This window comes from Bidens hawaiensis, unplaced genomic scaffold, assembly GCF_021521415.1.
Source record: "Bidens hawaiensis isolate Kalapana, Puna unplaced genomic scaffold, B.hawaiensis_p1.1 tig00022872_1, whole genome shotgun sequence".
In the NCBI taxonomy this organism is placed as follows: Eukaryota; Viridiplantae; Streptophyta; class Magnoliopsida; order Asterales; family Asteraceae; genus Bidens; species Bidens hawaiensis.
Window position 1 is genome coordinate 125,048 of NW_027493567.1, and position 16,081 is coordinate 141,128.

Here is a 16,081-nt window from a genome sequence, read left to right on the forward strand (position 1 = left end):
TTTAAGTGTGGATAGTATGATTCAAAACAAATAATATTTTAAATAATTATTAACAAATTTTTTATCTAACATTGTATTTTTATTATAAAAAAATATCACCGTTGATGCATGTAATAAACATGTATCTTAGCCCAAAAAGAAAACTTTTCGTTTAGACTTACTATTATAAAATTTAAAACCGTGAGAATCGTCCTTTACCGTGTAATTTATCAAACAGATTAAAAAAGGTGTGACGTAAACATATAAAATAATATGGCTTCGTCCTTTACCATGTAAATATATTATGATTTCATAATGACTTGGGGTATGTTTGGTTGGAGGTAATGGAATGAAGGGAGAATGGAATGGGAGAAGGAGTGGAATGAACAAGGGATTGAAATGGATCGTTACCATTTATTTATCTTGTTTGGTTAACCTATGAGATATAAGTATAAGGTTTGAGGGATTTAGATGGAAAAAATTGCTATTAAACATAAAATGATATTTTTCAAATTTGGTAAGATACTAAAATCAACAATAGCCTTAATGGCATTATGTAAAACCATTTAAATATTATTTTATATTTAACAGCTTAATCTTATATAGGATTCTCTAAAAAGTATACGACAACTCAGCAAAATTGATTTTAAGTGTGGATAGTATGATTCAAAACAAATAATATTTTAAATAATTATTAACAAATTTTTTATCTAACATTGTATTTTTATTATAAAAAAATATCACCGTTGATGCATAGTTAATGTTATTTGGTATCCAAAAAAATTATAGAAATGAAATATAAATAATAAAAACACTTTTTTCTCAGAGTAAGTTACTTTACAAAAAAAATGGAATGGAAAAAAAGAAGGTGGGTGGAAATGAATGGTTTTGATGGAATGTGATTCCATGTGTAATGGGTGATTCCATTTCATTAAGCAACTAAACACCATATTTTTCATTCCTAAGCAATGAATCATTCCATTCCCTTTATGATTATTGCATACCAAACGCTACCTTGGTATCTTATAATTTATAAAAGACGTCAATACCATACTAATCAATCTTGTTCAGCCGGACCTCTACCTTCCAGACTCATTTTCACATTTTAGCCATGTGTTAAACTATTAACTATTAATTAAACTTTTATAAAAACTAAAAAACCGTTTGCTTACATTTAAACGATTCATTTATTCAAAAACTTTCTCAAAATGCCATTAAATAAATTAAATTATTCAGTCAAAGTATCTGACGGTTGTAAGCTGTATATATTTAATTTAATTCAAATAATAATGAATTCTCCATGTATTTAATATACTTTCATTAATAAAATTAAATTCAAAATATCTTCACATTAACTAATTAATTAATGAATTACAAACATACTAACAAATTTAAAACCTGCAATTTCCATGGGGTTTTGTTACCCGCCTTCCCCAAATTCTTCACTATATACTCTCTTATACATTCACATTCACATTCACCTTCCAATTGATCGTCAATTGCTTTCGATTCGTTAATTAATCACTTATTTGATACATTTAGGGCTTGTATTCGACGGAGAAGATGACGGCAACGGATACTCTTCGTTCTACGTGGAATCCTGCAGACGATCTCTTGCTGAAGAATGCTATGCAGGTCTGGATACGTTTCTGTAACTGTTATTGCTTTTCGAATTGATTTTGGATTGATTTGGATGATTATTCGTACGTGTGATTGTAATTTGTGATTATGTTAGTGTTAGCAGATTAATTAGGGCACGGATTGTTATATTTGATGCGAATTAACTTGTGTGACACTGTTAGTTATATGCTAGTGGCCTGTATTGTATAATATAAATATATCTGTGTGTATTTTGTTCGTACAAGTTAGATTTGTTTGTGTATAAGTTTACTGATGTTCATAGTGATTGATAGATTACTTGCCTAAATATATATGCATATATGTGTGTGTTTGTGTTATGTTTATGAGATATGTATGCTTCCTTTTCAGTTTTGTTTATTTATATGATTGTGAATTTTGTTATCTCGATAAATGAACGTTTGGATACGTTTCTATAACTGTTATTGTTAAGAGATTAATTAGGGCTCGGTTTTTTGAATTTGATGCTGATTGCAATATGTTTTCAGCTATTGGATCATATGCTGGAATTAACTTGTGTGACACACTGACACGGTTTTGATTTGATTTATCGAATCAGAACCGGTTGAAGCTAGTGGCCTTAACTTCTCATACAAAAATGTTTGTGTATTTTGTTTGTAAACATTTGATTCATGTATGTATAAGTTGATGTAACTTGTGTGACAGTTTTTATTTGATTACCGATGTTAGGAAGAACTTATATATGGTGGATACATTTAGTTATATAGTAGTGGCACTAAATACTCATACAAAAATATATGAGCGTATTTAGTTCATAATCGTTAGATTCATTTATGTATAAGTTGATGAAACGTGTAATTTGCGTAAGACGAATTTGTTCCAGTTTAGTGATGTTCAGAGTGATTGATATCTCTGGTGTAATGGTGCGTAGAATGATAGATTACCTGCCTAAATATATATATGTGTATACGTGCGTATTTGTGTCTGTGACTCTGTGTTATGTTTATGAGACATACATGCTTCCTTTTCGGTTTTGTTAAGTTATATGATCGTGAATTTGTTATCTCGATAAATGAACATTTGGATACGTTTCTATAACTGCTATTGTTTTTGGTGGATTTTTCGTATGTAAGATTGCGATAGGTGATTATGTTAATGTTAAGAGGTTAGTTAAGGCTCCGTTTGTTGAATTTGGTGCTGATTGCGATTTGTCTTTAGCTATTGGATTGTGTGAAAATTGATACTGATTGCATGCTGCAATTAACTTGTGTGACACAGTTTTGATTTGATTTACTGATGTTAGGAATAATTCATGTATGGTTTATACAGTTAGCTGCTATATACTAGTGGCCCTATGTTCTCATACAAAACCATTTGTGTGCATTTTGCTCATAAAAGTTTGATTCATCTATGTTTAAGTTGATGTAAGATGTAAGATGTAAGTTGTAACTCACGTAACACAAGTTTGTTCCGGTTTATTGATGTTCAGATTGATTGATATTTGGTGCATAGAATGACTGGCTACTTGCCTAACATATGCATATATGCGCGTATTTGTGTTGCGTTTATGAGACATGTATGCTGCCTTTTCAGTTTTGTTTAGTTGTATGACCGTTTTACGTTTTTGTTTATCTCGATAAATGAACGACAAAACCTAGTTTTATGGTCTATGGATGCATGCAATGTTCATGAAAGCATATATTTGGTGTATACAATGATTGCTTACTTGCCTAAATACATATATGCGCGTATTCGTGTGTGTGTGTGTGTTATGTTTACGAGACATATATGCTTCCTTTTCGGTTTTGTTTAGGTATATGACTAAAATGAACGAGAAAAAGCCTAGGTTTTAATGGATGTATGCAATGTCCATGAAAGCATATTTGTAGGCATATTGTAACCTAACTTAGTTAGATTGTTGATCTTCGTTAGCATGTTTAATTTATTGATGTGGAACACGAGCTTCACGTGTGGTAACAATGCGATGAAGATTAGCATAATTAATTGATAATATGTGGCGAAACCTTGAGTGGTGAACCAATCACATCTTTAGAACTATTTAGGGCCTCCGAACTAAACTATCTTTTATGTATTTCATTCGCTTCATGTGACATTTGCGTATCGTTCTATTTCATCTTATGTCTTCTAGGATATGGTTGATAAAGAATCTAGTGTTTTGTAATGGATTTAATATAGCTAGGCTACTTTAGTTTCCTTGCGATTCGAACCACACACATGGAAGACAAAAAGGATATTAGATTCCAGTTTTCTTTGACCAGAAGGTTGAAGTGTTTGCTGTTCTGTTCATATTTATTAAGGTCATTGACTCATCATTATATCTTCTATCTTTTAAAATAGTGTAAAGATAGAATACTCATAAATCATAAATATTAGGAATGCATATATATACCGCAAGCATGCTCTTTCTATTCCGAGAAGCATACGGTTAGTTTCTTAAGGTGGGAGCTTTTCTCCTTTCAGTACTACAAGATTCTTCACAAAAGTTAAATCTTGAATACACGGATACGCGTATACAGCTTAGATCGCATATCTATTCTTGGTAAGTAAACTATTTCACAAACCATTCCTAAAGGCGCTTAGAAAATAATATTTTCACACCAATATTTTCTGTTAACTTTGTGCATTGTGTGTTTTTAACTATCTTTTATGAATTTCATCTGCTTCATGTGGCATTTGCTTATTGTTCTCATCTTATGTCTTATAGGATATGGTTGATAAAAATTTAGTGTTTTCTAGTTGCTTTAATATAGTTAGGCTACGTTAGTTCCCTCGCGAGTCGAATCACACACACGGAAGACAAAATGGATATTAGATTCCATTATTCTTTGAGTGTTTCTACTTTGTTCATATTTATTTAAAATCATTATATCTTCGATCTTTTAAAATAGCGTGAAGATAGTATATTCATAAGTCATAAATAATAGGAATACATATATCTAGTGCATGCATGCTCTTTCCATCCTGAGAAGTATACATGTTGTTTCTTATGGGAGTAGTCCTCCTGTCAATAATATAAGATTCTTCAAAAAGGTTAATCTTAAATACACGGATACGCATATACGCCTTAGATCGCATATCTATTCTTGGAACGTAAACTATTTCATAGACCCTTCCTAAACGCGTGTAGCAAAAAAATATTTCCACACTAATATTTGCTGTTAACTTTGTGCTTTTTTTATCACAGCGCGGATCTTCTCTCATATCACTCGCTAAAGGGGCAGTAAAGTTTTCACGTAAATACACGTTACGTGAAATTCGAGATCGCTGGCATTCGCTTCTCTATGATCCTGATATTGCCAATCAATCTTCAGCACACATGGCTATACTTGCACTATCTGGTTCTGATCCACCATCAAAATCTCAAAAGAGAAAAAACGAGAGCATACGCAGAGAGTATTACACCATGCGAAAAAGAATAAAAAATGACTTTTTTAACTCTCAAAATGTTGTTTTTTTCCAAGAACCTAAATTTCAAGACGATTGTCTTGCAAATGATTTAGGTTTTGAGGAAAAGGATTTTGAGATCTTGCGCCAGGTTTTTCCCGAATCTTTAATGAGTGTACCTACTGATGCTACTGTTGCTACAACCACAATTGTAGATAATCCAGTTAATGATGTTAATAATGTTATAAATGATAAACCGGGCCTGTCTGAAACGAAAAATGATAAATTATTTGGAGGGAAACACCATTATAACTCCCCTATTTCAGATAATAGTGCTTCATCAACAAGATTGCCACTGTGGAAGGTGATGGAAGATATTTCTGCACCGGATATGCCGGTTGATTTGACCAATGCAGAAAATCAACAGGTTGTAGACGACATGCCAGCACTTTATGAGGATAAGAGTTTGCCAGAGTTTGATGAGGCCCACGGTTTAATCAATTGTATAGAATATACAGATTCTCTTCTCAACTTCCCTAATGAAGATGATATTGGTATCATGGATGTTGATGCAAAAGAAGCTAATTTGTGCAGTGCTGATGCTGCCACACCGACAGTTGCAAGCGTGAATCTTGAAGAATCTAAAGATCCCAAATTTGATAGTAATCAAGAGCTTAACGAAGGGGAGATTATTTGCAGTTTAAACACGGAAGACACTGATATACCATGCAATGATGATATTTTCTTGCTGGTTCATGCGTCTAGTCGGAAAATTGTTACAAGTTCTATTGGTCCGTTATCCTCGTCATCACACAAGAAGGATGATGAAAAGGTGCTTAATAAAGCAACAAATGGGAAAGATCCACCGAGTCTCACGCGGTCAATTGCAGGTGGACCTAGTGTATCAAACTGTGGGCCACCTGATTGTCAATATCTGGGTCCACTTTCTAGTAAAACTTTGACCATTCATAAGCATGTCGACATTAGTAGGAATGGAATGATGGAGAAAGATGCTAGTAAGGTTGAACACAAGGTAATATTACATATATACATATGATTTCATCACACTAAAGCTTTCATTATCTGATTTTGTTTTTTAACTCATGTAAACAGGGTTTAAGTAGCTCTGTGAAAATGGCTGATGTAAAATCAGTGAATGATACTTATGTCAGTGAGAAAAACTCCGATAGTGATGATGACATACCCTATTTTTCCGATGTTGAACCTATGGTAAATTTTTCTAACACCATTGTTCATATTATCATTTTGTTTTTTTTATGTTTTACACATTTTAATGGTTGATGTATTCATTGTATTGTTTCAGATACTTGAAAAGGAGTTGGTTCATGGTCGTGAGTGTATCACAAATGAAGGTAATGCTTATGGTGTTGTACTGTTGTGTACAACTTCTTATCTGCATTTGGTATCATTTTCTTATTATTGTCAGTTTTTCCAATCTGCAGTTGCAAAGTATAAAACCAAGGATGCTAAAAGGATGATAATGAGGCTGGAACAAACGGCCCATTCTTCGTTTCAAAGATTCATGTCATCGCATGAAGCCCTTGCCATCTTTTACAGCCGTCGTTTGACTCACTATATCAAGAAAACCGAGGTATTCAGATTATTAATATATTACTATTTAAAAAATATATATGACCAACTGAAGACAATTTATGTTATGTAGGTTACAATTGGAAGATCTACCGAAAACATTGAGGTTGATATTGATCTAAGAAAAGAAGGTCGTGCTAATAAGATATCCAGGCGACAGGTGAGAATTATGAAAAGATTATGTTATCCCTGCATCTTGTTGCTACTGCATGTTATTTATTATATAGATTACATTTTTTTTATGTTCACAGGCTATTATTAAGATGGAAACCGATGGATCATTCACTCTCAAAAACCTTGGCAATCCAATCATATTAAACGGCATAGAAGTTACTCACGGTGAGGTGGTTGCACTTGCTTCAAATTCTTTAATTGAGGTAAAGTTAAAAGTTACTTTTGCATCATTCTTTCTTTTATCAAACTAACTTGTTTTATGTTTTGAATTGGTAGATGAGGGGGATGTTTTTTATGTTTGAGATTAACGACAAGTATGTGAGACGTTTCTTGGCTAACAAGTTAAAAGCAGTTCAGTAGAAGAATGTTTGACCGGTTGTTTGGATGACTTTGGAACCGTGAGAGGAAGAGTATCTATTTTTAGTGTGCCCTTCTCATATTTATTATTTTATTAGGATGTATGTTACCCCATAAATATGCAATTGTGTAGATATGTAATGTATAATCATGATTGCTGCATTCTATTCAGTTTTGGGGACATAAGTGATTAATTGAATACAACTATGATATGGTTATTGATATTTTTTATGAAGATAACATAAGTATGGTTATTACATGTCTTCGTTTTTATAACAAAGTTTATTATTTACTCCAAATTTGATCTCTTCTTTTACCATGGATCCTTGATCCTTTTTTTACTAAGATTGTTACGTTTGATTTTAGATGTGATTAGAAAAAAAAAACTCTTAAACGGTGATTAAAGCCGGTTATACATTGTGAAACATGCTTCTTATTCACGTGTTTGTATCCTACCTTTTCGTATAACAAAAAATGTCCAAAATATCAAACAAGCACAATTAGAGGTGCACAAAAAACCCGTACCCGGGACCGGACCCGAAAAAAATACCCGGAACCGGTTTTTTTAATACCCGGGTATTCTATACCCGAAATCGGAACTGACTCTACCCGTAGGGTATGGATAGGGTATGCATTTTGAGGTCAATACCCGTACCCGATTTATACCCGGACCCGGTCATACCCTATACTCGATACCCGATACCAATTTTCTAATACCCGAAATAATACATGAGTTTTTATAGTATATTTTTAGGTTTACTTCACAACTTTTATGTTTAAGTTTTTGTAAAATGCATATTATTAAGTAAATAATTTGTAATTAAGTGGATTTATGGTTTTTGTAATATCGTTTAATTATTTTTATAAATTACAAAGCAAATTTAAATATTAAACAAATAAAAAATGTTTAAAAAAATTACAAATTCAAAACCGGGTATTAATGCCCGGTCGTACCCGGTTCCAATAACCGAACCGGATCATACCCTACCGGGTACATAGGGTTGAGTTTTTCTCCTCAATACCCTACCCGGTTTCTCTCAATACCCGATCGTACTCGAAACCGGTTCCACACCTGAACCCGGGTATTAGAAAAAACCCGATTTGTGAACCTCTAAGCACAATGTATATAGTCAATTGTAATCGACCATGTCAAGAGTTGAATGGAGTTTTAAACACAGATTCAAAATGTGAGAATTATATCCTACACTTGCAGTCAACTTTGGTTTTTCAAATACGTCAACGTTTATTGAAGAAGTAAAAAATGACCGTAAAAAGCACGCAAATTTGGTATGTTTAACAAATTATCGACCGATAGTGAACTTGTCATGGAGGGTGTAAGGTTTTGGAAACATGATTTTACTCTTCTTTCACCTCTCATAGTCTCATACAAGACATGTAGTAACTTCTTCATTTGCATATCATTTTCCTAAGATACATTTTTGTATGTTCAGTTGGGGTTATTGATCAATGATCATAATTCATAACAGACTTGTCCATCTTCGACTGATCACTGAACAATAACCTTGTGACGAAGGTCCTAGCCACCAGGGCAATCGGTCGCTTAGCTAGATCATTCCTGATTTTCCACCAAACAAACTCAGATCATTATGACTTATTAAAACCAGTTTACAATAATCAGAATGAACTTAAAAATTTCTCTTCTTTTTTAAAAATTTGATACCACGAACCAAAGAAAACACAGTTATTATTAGTTGTAAGTATTAAAACAGTATTATCTAAACGAATAGTACCCTGCCACGGTTCGATTCCCGGCTGGTGCATATAAACTTTTTATTTTTATCCTTTGAACCATCACAAAATCCTATTTTACTTTTTCTTTTTAATTTTAATAATACAGTCAAACATGGATTGATTTTAGTACTTATAATGGCATTAAGAACCAAAGCGTGAACTAAAATTTTTAATATCAAACCACAAATTTGATATTACGTATATACTTGTAGTTAAAAAGTTTGATTATAAGAATAATATCATGAAAATGAATAATCATGCTTTTTAAGTATCTCGTTTTTTATTCTAAGATATAACTTAGTCGATAAGTTACTAATCAAACGAATAATACCATGAAAATCACATTTATACTCGTTAACTTGACATCAGTCTCACTACGTTTTCTTTTAAAAAACCATTCACGATAATACACAATATCACTGCATTTTCTTTTAAAAAACCATTCACAATATCACTACGTTTTCTTTTAAAAAACCATTCACAATAATAATCCACAATGTATTGCAGACTATTCTTACAATACTCACGATAAACGACAACATATTTGCTTATTGTGTGTAAAGAGTCATGCACAATTAAACTACTTTAATAAGACAAATTTATGAAGCTAGTGTCTGGTAAAGAATCAATTTTAAGTAAAGTAGTAAGATACGTGTTATCCTCATAAAGTGAGAGAATGATTATCTATTATGCATAAATCAACAAATAAATAAAGTTTTAAGTTGATACGTTACAAAATAGTCTATAGCTTAAGCATTTATGCTCAGATACATCCTAAAAAATGGCATTTAGCTTCACATTAAGCTTAAAAATAACAAAAATAAATAAACCAAACATAACAAACAAACAAACACACTGTGATAACTGTCTCATTATGGTCATATTGGTGCAATTACTTCAACATGCCAAAATAAGTGAAGTAAAGACCAATAATAACCAACCTACCATGGTTATATCGGTTTACTTACGCTACATATTTGACCAATCGATCACGAGCAACATAAAACACGCGTGAAGCTAACCATGGTTTTATCTATGTGTGTTAATGCTAATCATTGCAAGTACCAAGATTGCAGTTTACATGAGTATCCGCAGCACCGCCAAACCAACAGCAGAAATCGAGACAAGGGTACCTATGCAGTACTTGATCACATCATACTTTGCTGCTTCCAGTTGGGCCCTTAATGAATGAATTTCCTGGTTTTATTGAACATTTCCGAAAATAAAACCTCAGCATTTTGGTCAAAGTCAAAGCCTTTTAACAAATGCAGAGAAAAAAGATGGCGTGTACTCACCCTGTCAAGTTTATTTGTGAGGTTAGCAGTTTCTTGGTTTTGGTTTGCTAGTTCATCCCGAATTCTCCTGCATATATCACTCACTAATAAGTAAAAATTTTACATAAACTTGTCACAAAAATGATGATTCTTGTAGGGGTATGGTACTAAAACCCGGTTCTACGACCCTAAATCTATTATGTTTGGCTTATTTCATTACATGGACTAATACGATGTTATTGAGCCGAGGGGGTTTTGTGGAGGTAACCCTAACTGGGCTAGGCCCATTAGGGTACCATGATGGTGGCCATGAGACTCTATATAAGGAGGTCTCCACCTCCTTATCATGGGTCATGCTCAGTAAGAGCCACCACCACTTTTTGTGTCTGTGAACAAGAAATCCTCAGGATATCTTAGCAGTCGCCTCCACACCCCCGAAACCATTGCAGGTCTCGACATTGCAGGTCGCCGGCGCAGCAGCAGAAGAAGAAGAAGATCAAGACGTGGTTCGTTCATCTCGAAAATCCGTGGAAACATCGTCATGGATCAGGTAAGATTCATTTCGTGCTTCGACATTGGCGCCATCCGTGGGACGGCAACGAACTGCCCTTCGATCTTCATCTCGGCTGTCAGATCTCTCCCAAGAAAAACGCAGATCTGGAAGTTTACAGAAAAAGGCTTCAAAGCTTGTTCTATTTAAAGCTCAAAAAGATCCATAGATCTAAAAAGAGGCTTCCAGATCTGGGCAAGAAGGAAAATCCGTGATTCGAATGATCAGATCTCCGAATCTGTGAATCTGTGATTCAGGATCTCCGAATCTGTGATGGTTTTAAATCTGCTCCGAATCTTCAGATCTGTCCAGATCTGATTTACAGATCTAGGTCTAGATTACAGACCTGGATTTTAGGTCTAAAGTTGCAGATCTGACTCTTAAATTGCAGATCCAGAAGTTACTAGACTTCCGCCGCCATGTACGCACGCCCGGGGGTTCTCACTCCGCAGCCGTGCATGTGCCGCCGCGGAAACCGCCATCTGGGTTTTGCGCAAGAGACCTCCGCCATGCACACGCACTTGCGAGTCACCACTCTATCGCCGTGCATGCGCGCATCAGGCTACGCGCCAAAACTTCAAGGTTGGGAATCCTCCTAATATCCCATATGGCTACGCGCCAAACTTCAAGGTTGGGAATCCTCCTAATATCCCATATGGCTACGCGCCAAGGTTGTGAATCCTCCTAATATCCCATATGGCTACGCGCCAAGGTTGGGAATCCTCCTAATATCCCATATGGCTACGCGCCAAGGTTGGGAATCCTCCTAATATCCCATATGGCTACGCGCCAAACTTCAAGGTTGGGAATCCCCCTAATATCCCATATGGCTACGCGTCAAACTGCAAGGTTGGGAATCCTCCTAAGATCCCATATGGCTACACGCCAAACTTAGGGGTTGGGAATCCTCATACCATATGTTCACGCATCACATATGCTCACGCATATTACACATGCTTACGTATCACATGCTCGCACATGTCACAGTCTACACGCACGCGCACGCAACATCTGCGCGTGGCGCATAACACAAAACCAAAGTCTACGCGCACGTGCATGCAACATCTGCACGTGGCGCGTGACATAAAGTAGCTCGTAAGCCGCCTCACGCGCAAGCTCCACTATTATTACAGCTCATAAGACGCCTCGCGCGCAAGCTGTTATTATTCTTACAGCCCGTAAGTCGCCTCACGCGCAGGCTTTTATTATTCACATAGCTCATAAGACGCCTCGCGCGCAAGCTGTTATTATTCTTACAGCCCGTAAGTCGCCTCACGCGCAGGCCTTTATTATTCACACAGCTCATAAGACGCCTCGCGCGCAAGCTGTTATTATTCTTACAGCCCGTAAGTCGCCTCACGCGCTGGCTTTATTATTCACAGCTCATAAGACGCCTCGCGCGCAAGCTGTTATTATTCTTACAGCCCGTAAGTCGCCTCACGCGCTGGCTTTATTATTCACACAGCTCATAAGACGCCTCGCGCGCAAGCTGTTATTATTCTTACGGCCCATAAGTCGCCTCACGCGCAGGCCTTTATTATTCACAGCTCATAAGACGCCTCGCGCGCAAGCTGTTATTATTCTTACAGCCCGTAAGTCGCCTCACGCGCTGGCTTTATTATTCACACAGCTCATAAGACGCCTCGCGCGTAAGCTATTATTATTCTTATGGCCCGTAAGTCGCCTCACGCGCAGGCCTTTATTATTCACACAGCTCATAAGACGCCTCGCGCGCAAGCTGTTATTCTTACAGCCCGTAAGTCGCCTCACGCGCAGGCCTTTATTATTCACAGCTCATAAGACGCCTCGCGCGCAGGCATTATTATTCTCAAAGCTCGTAAGACGCCTCTCGCGCGCAGGCTTTTATTATTCTTAGCTCGTAAGACGCCTCATGCGCAGGCTTTATTATGCTACAGCTTGTAAGACGCCCCTCGCGCGCAGGCTTTTATTATTCTCAGCTCGTAAGACGCCTCTCGCGCGCAGGCTTTATTATTCTTAGCTCGTAAGACGCCTCATGCGCAGGCTTTATTATGCTACAGCTTGTAAGCCGCCTCACGCGCTAGCTTCATTATTCTATAAGCTCGTAAGTCGCCTCGCGCGCCAGCTTCTTTATTATTACAGCTCGTAAGTCGCCTTGCGCGCCAGCTTCATTATTCTACGGCCCGTAAGTCGCCTCACGCGCCAGCTTCATTATTCTACAAGCTTGTAAGCCGCCTCGCGCGCCAGCTTCTTTATTATTTTACAGCTTGTAAGCCGCCTCACGCGCCAGCTTCATTATTCTACAAGTTCGTAAGTCGCCTCGCGCGCCAGCTTCTTTATTATTACAGCTCGTAAGTCGCCTCGCGCGCCAGCTTCTTTATTATTACAGCTCGTAAGTCGCCATGCGCGCAGGCTCTCATTATTCTACAGGCTCGTAAGTCGCCGCACGCGCCAATTTTATTACTTTCACAGCTCGTAAGTCGGCTCACGCGCCAGCTCAATTATTATTCTTATAGCTCATAAGACGCCTCTCGCGCGCAAGCTTTATTACTTTCACAGCTCGTAAGTCGCCTCACGCGCCAGCTCAATTATTATTTTCAAAGCTCATAAGACGCCTCTCGCGCGCAAGCTTTATTACTTTCACAGCTCGTAAGTCGCCTCACGCGCCAGCTCAATTATTATTCTCAAAACTCATAAGACGCCTCTCGCGCGCAGGCTTTTATTATTCTAAGCTCGTAAGACGCCTCTCGCGCGCAGGCATTATTATTATTTTAGCTCGTAAGTCGCTTCTCGCGCTAGCTCCATTATTATTTTAGCTCGTAAGTCGCTTCTCGCGCCAGCTCCATTATTATTATAACTCGTAAGTCGCCTCTCGCGCCAGCTCCATTATTATTATAGCTCGTAAGTGGCCTCACGCGCGAGCTTCATTATTATTATAGCTTGTAAGTCGCCTCGCGCGCAGGCTTTTATTACAACATGTCACCATCATGAAGAAAGCCTCTCAAAACTCAGACAATAAAGACAAGGCCAAAGAAAAGGGAAAAAACCGCCTCACACCTTATAAAGTCCAGCGCTCCACCTAGACGCTTGCGCGCCCAGGAGCAACACTGGACTTGGGGGGGCTTGTAGGGGTATGGTACTAAAACCCGGTTCTACGACCCTAAATCTATTATGTTTGGCTTATTTCATTACATGGACTAATACGATGTTATTGGGCCGAGGGGGTTTTGTGGAGGTAACCCTAACTGGGCTAGGCCCATTAGAGTACCATGATGGTGGCCATGAGACTCTATATAAGGAGGTCTCCACCTCCTTATCATGGGTCATGCTCAGTAAGAGCCACCACCACTTTTTGTGTCTGTGAACAAGAAATCCTCAGGATATCTTAGCAGTCGCCTCCACACCCCCGAAACCATTGCAGGTCTCGACATTGCAGGTCGCCGGCGCAGCCGCAGAAGAAGAAGAAGATCAAGACGTGGTTCGTTCATCTCGAAAATCCGTGGAAACATCGTCATGGATCAAGTAAGATTCATTTCGTGCTTCGACAATTCTTATTAACAATGGTTAGTTTTTTCTCGAAGTTGGAAAAAAAAAGACGATCTTGTTACCCTCTTTCAAGATTCAAATCCAGACGCTGTCCAGCAGTAACTTTGTCTATTTCATACCTGTGTCACAATCAAAGTTAGTAGTTTTCAAGTTGTACATAAAATTTTATAAACTGCAATGAAAATGTAACAGTTTGTTTATCACAAAAGCATGATAATACCTCAACTCACTGCGCATCTTCTCTATATCATTCCTCAACTTTTCCGTCTCACGTTGCAATAAAGAGAAATGATTTTCCTAAAAAAAGTTTAGAAAAAATTTCAAATAACCGCATGAACAAATTCTAAGAATTCAAACAAATGCATTGGTACCATTGCGAGATAAAATCATATAAATACCCATAACACAGGTTCAAAAGTCAAAACCATTTCAAACCAAATACCGATAATTTCAAGTTTTCAACTTAATCTGGAATATTAAACACACGATTATCAAGTTTTCAACTTAATTTGGAATATTAAACACACGTATCCAACGCCTGATACTCGCGCGAAGCGCTGAGTTAAGTGCGTACCATGGCCGGGTTATGCGTGTTTTCCCACCCCAGTACGCGTAACCGACACATGAACGCGCGTAACCGGTGCCGAAAACAAGAAGTAAAGCTGAAATAAAAAACACAAAAAAAAAAACATTTTTTAAACCAATCGTTCTATGCTGACCCATTTCAACCCGAACAATTAACCAAAATAACCCTTTTTTGAATCAACCGGTTCTGACCCGTTTGTCAGTCCTAATACAGTAAAACTGATAATTTGAAGTTTTCAACTTGATCTAATAACATTCAAAATTACCATATACATTACCAAAAATAGTTAATCAATCACCTGAGAGCTCTGCACTTGAGACTTAAACTTGCCCAAATTACCATCTTGAGTCATCTCAATCTAAACAAATATATATATAAAAAAAAACAATCACCAAAAAGCAACAAAATATAAAAACCCCCAATTCAATTCAATTAACAAGAAAACAAAACAAACCCTTTGCATTTCTGCTTTTGTAACAAACGATTGAGCCACATTCTCCAAACTATCATTCAAAACTTCCGTAATTGCTGACGTAATCGCTTCAGCTTGCTTCGACGGCACGCCTTGTCCTTCTAATCTTCTAACCTAAAAGGATCAAACCAAATCCTAGCTTTTAGTAGGGCTGTCATTATCTGAAATCCAAAACCAGACCTGAATTCCAGAATACCCAAATAACCCGAGCCCGACCCGGAAAACCCGAAGAGCACCCTTAAATTATACAGGGAAAATTCGAATCTAATTCATTTCGTTAAATTGAAATTGAGATGCTTACAAGGGCTAGCGTGTCAACGAGGAACAAACGCTTGCCGTTGGATTGAACGAGCTGAGAGATCTGTCTTGAATCAAATCTGCTACTGCTACTGCTGCTGCAGATTGGATTATTATGATAATAAGAATAATAATATTGAGCTGAATTAGTGGCCTGAACGAATCGGAGCTTCGTTCCGGCACGGATGCAGGCCATTAGATAAACAGCAATTGATTGATTGATCAAGAAAGAAGCTTTTAATTGAATTGAATTGAACTGAACTGAATGAAAACCCAGATGGATAGATTAAAGGAATAAGAATCTTGATTGAATGTAGACTGATTTGAAGAAAGAAAGAAAGAAAGAAAGAAAGATTGAATTTCGGTTTCTGGGTTTTTATCGCTTGTTTTTGGGAGCCGTGAAGAACTGGATTTTGATTTTCGTTTATTTTAATATATATTAATATTATGTTTGGGATTGAGTTTGACGTTTTTTTTTAACGTCGGGTATCGACTCGAAT

General features: G+C 36.9%; 2 protein-coding genes across 3 annotated transcripts; one reads left to right on the plus strand and one right to left on the minus strand.

The window, feature by feature from the left end:
- Positions 1–1,325: 1,325 nt before the first annotated feature.
- LOC143566346 (uncharacterized) lies at positions 1,326–7,316 on the plus strand. 2 transcript variants are annotated; one of them, XM_077053077.1, is made up of 8 exons: positions 1,326–1,614; positions 4,784–6,016; positions 6,097–6,213; positions 6,308–6,356; positions 6,447–6,595; positions 6,668–6,754; positions 6,846–6,971; positions 7,045–7,316. In XM_077053077.1, the coding sequence occupies exons 1-8, from the start codon at positions 1,543–1,545 to the stop codon at positions 7,126–7,128; spliced, it is 1,917 nt and encodes a 638-aa protein (XP_076909192.1). In that variant the 5' UTR covers positions 1,326–1,542; the 3' UTR covers positions 7,129–7,316. The 2 variants fall into 2 exon arrangements, with proteins under 2 accessions (XP_076909192.1, XP_076909191.1); XM_077053076.1 differs by having other exon boundaries at positions 6,308–6,595.
- A 2,310-nt stretch (positions 7,317–9,626) lies between these two features.
- Positions 9,627–15,827, minus strand: LOC143566326 (protein FMP32, mitochondrial-like). The gene is made up of 7 exons (XM_077053065.1): positions 15,586–15,827; positions 15,267–15,398; positions 15,111–15,170; positions 14,447–14,523; positions 14,289–14,345; positions 10,173–10,239; positions 9,627–10,074 (listed from the first exon to the last, which is right to left on the minus strand). Exons 1-7 carry the CDS (start codon positions 15,775–15,777, stop codon positions 9,955–9,957), a joined length of 705 nt encoding a protein of 234 aa, XP_076909180.1. The 5' UTR covers positions 15,778–15,827; the 3' UTR covers positions 9,627–9,954.
- Positions 15,828–16,081: the final 254 nt, after the last annotated feature.

Bases quoted from the DNA above. Each gene is read 5' to 3' on its own strand.
- LOC143566326 (XM_077053065.1), bottom strand. From the start codon at position 15,777: ATGGCCTGCATCCGTGCCGGAACGAAGCTCCGATTCGTTCAGGCCACT. The intron at 10,240-14,288 runs GTAACAAGATCG...TGATATATGCAG, and splicing joins GATTTGAATCTTGAAAGAGG to GAGAATTCGGGATGAACTAG. The intron at 10,075-10,172 runs GTGAGTACACGC...CAATAAAACCAG, and splicing joins TCACAAATAAACTTGACAGG to GAAATTCATTCATTAAGGGC.
- LOC143566346 (XM_077053076.1), top strand. From the start codon at position 1,543: ATGACGGCAACGGATACTCTTCGTTCTACGTGGAATCCTGCAGACGAT. The intron at 1,615-4,783 runs GTCTGGATACGT...TTTTTATCACAG, and splicing joins TGCTGAAGAATGCTATGCAG to CGCGGATCTTCTCTCATATC. The intron at 6,017-6,096 runs GTAATATTACAT...TCATGTAAACAG, and splicing joins CTAGTAAGGTTGAACACAAG to GGTTTAAGTAGCTCTGTGAA.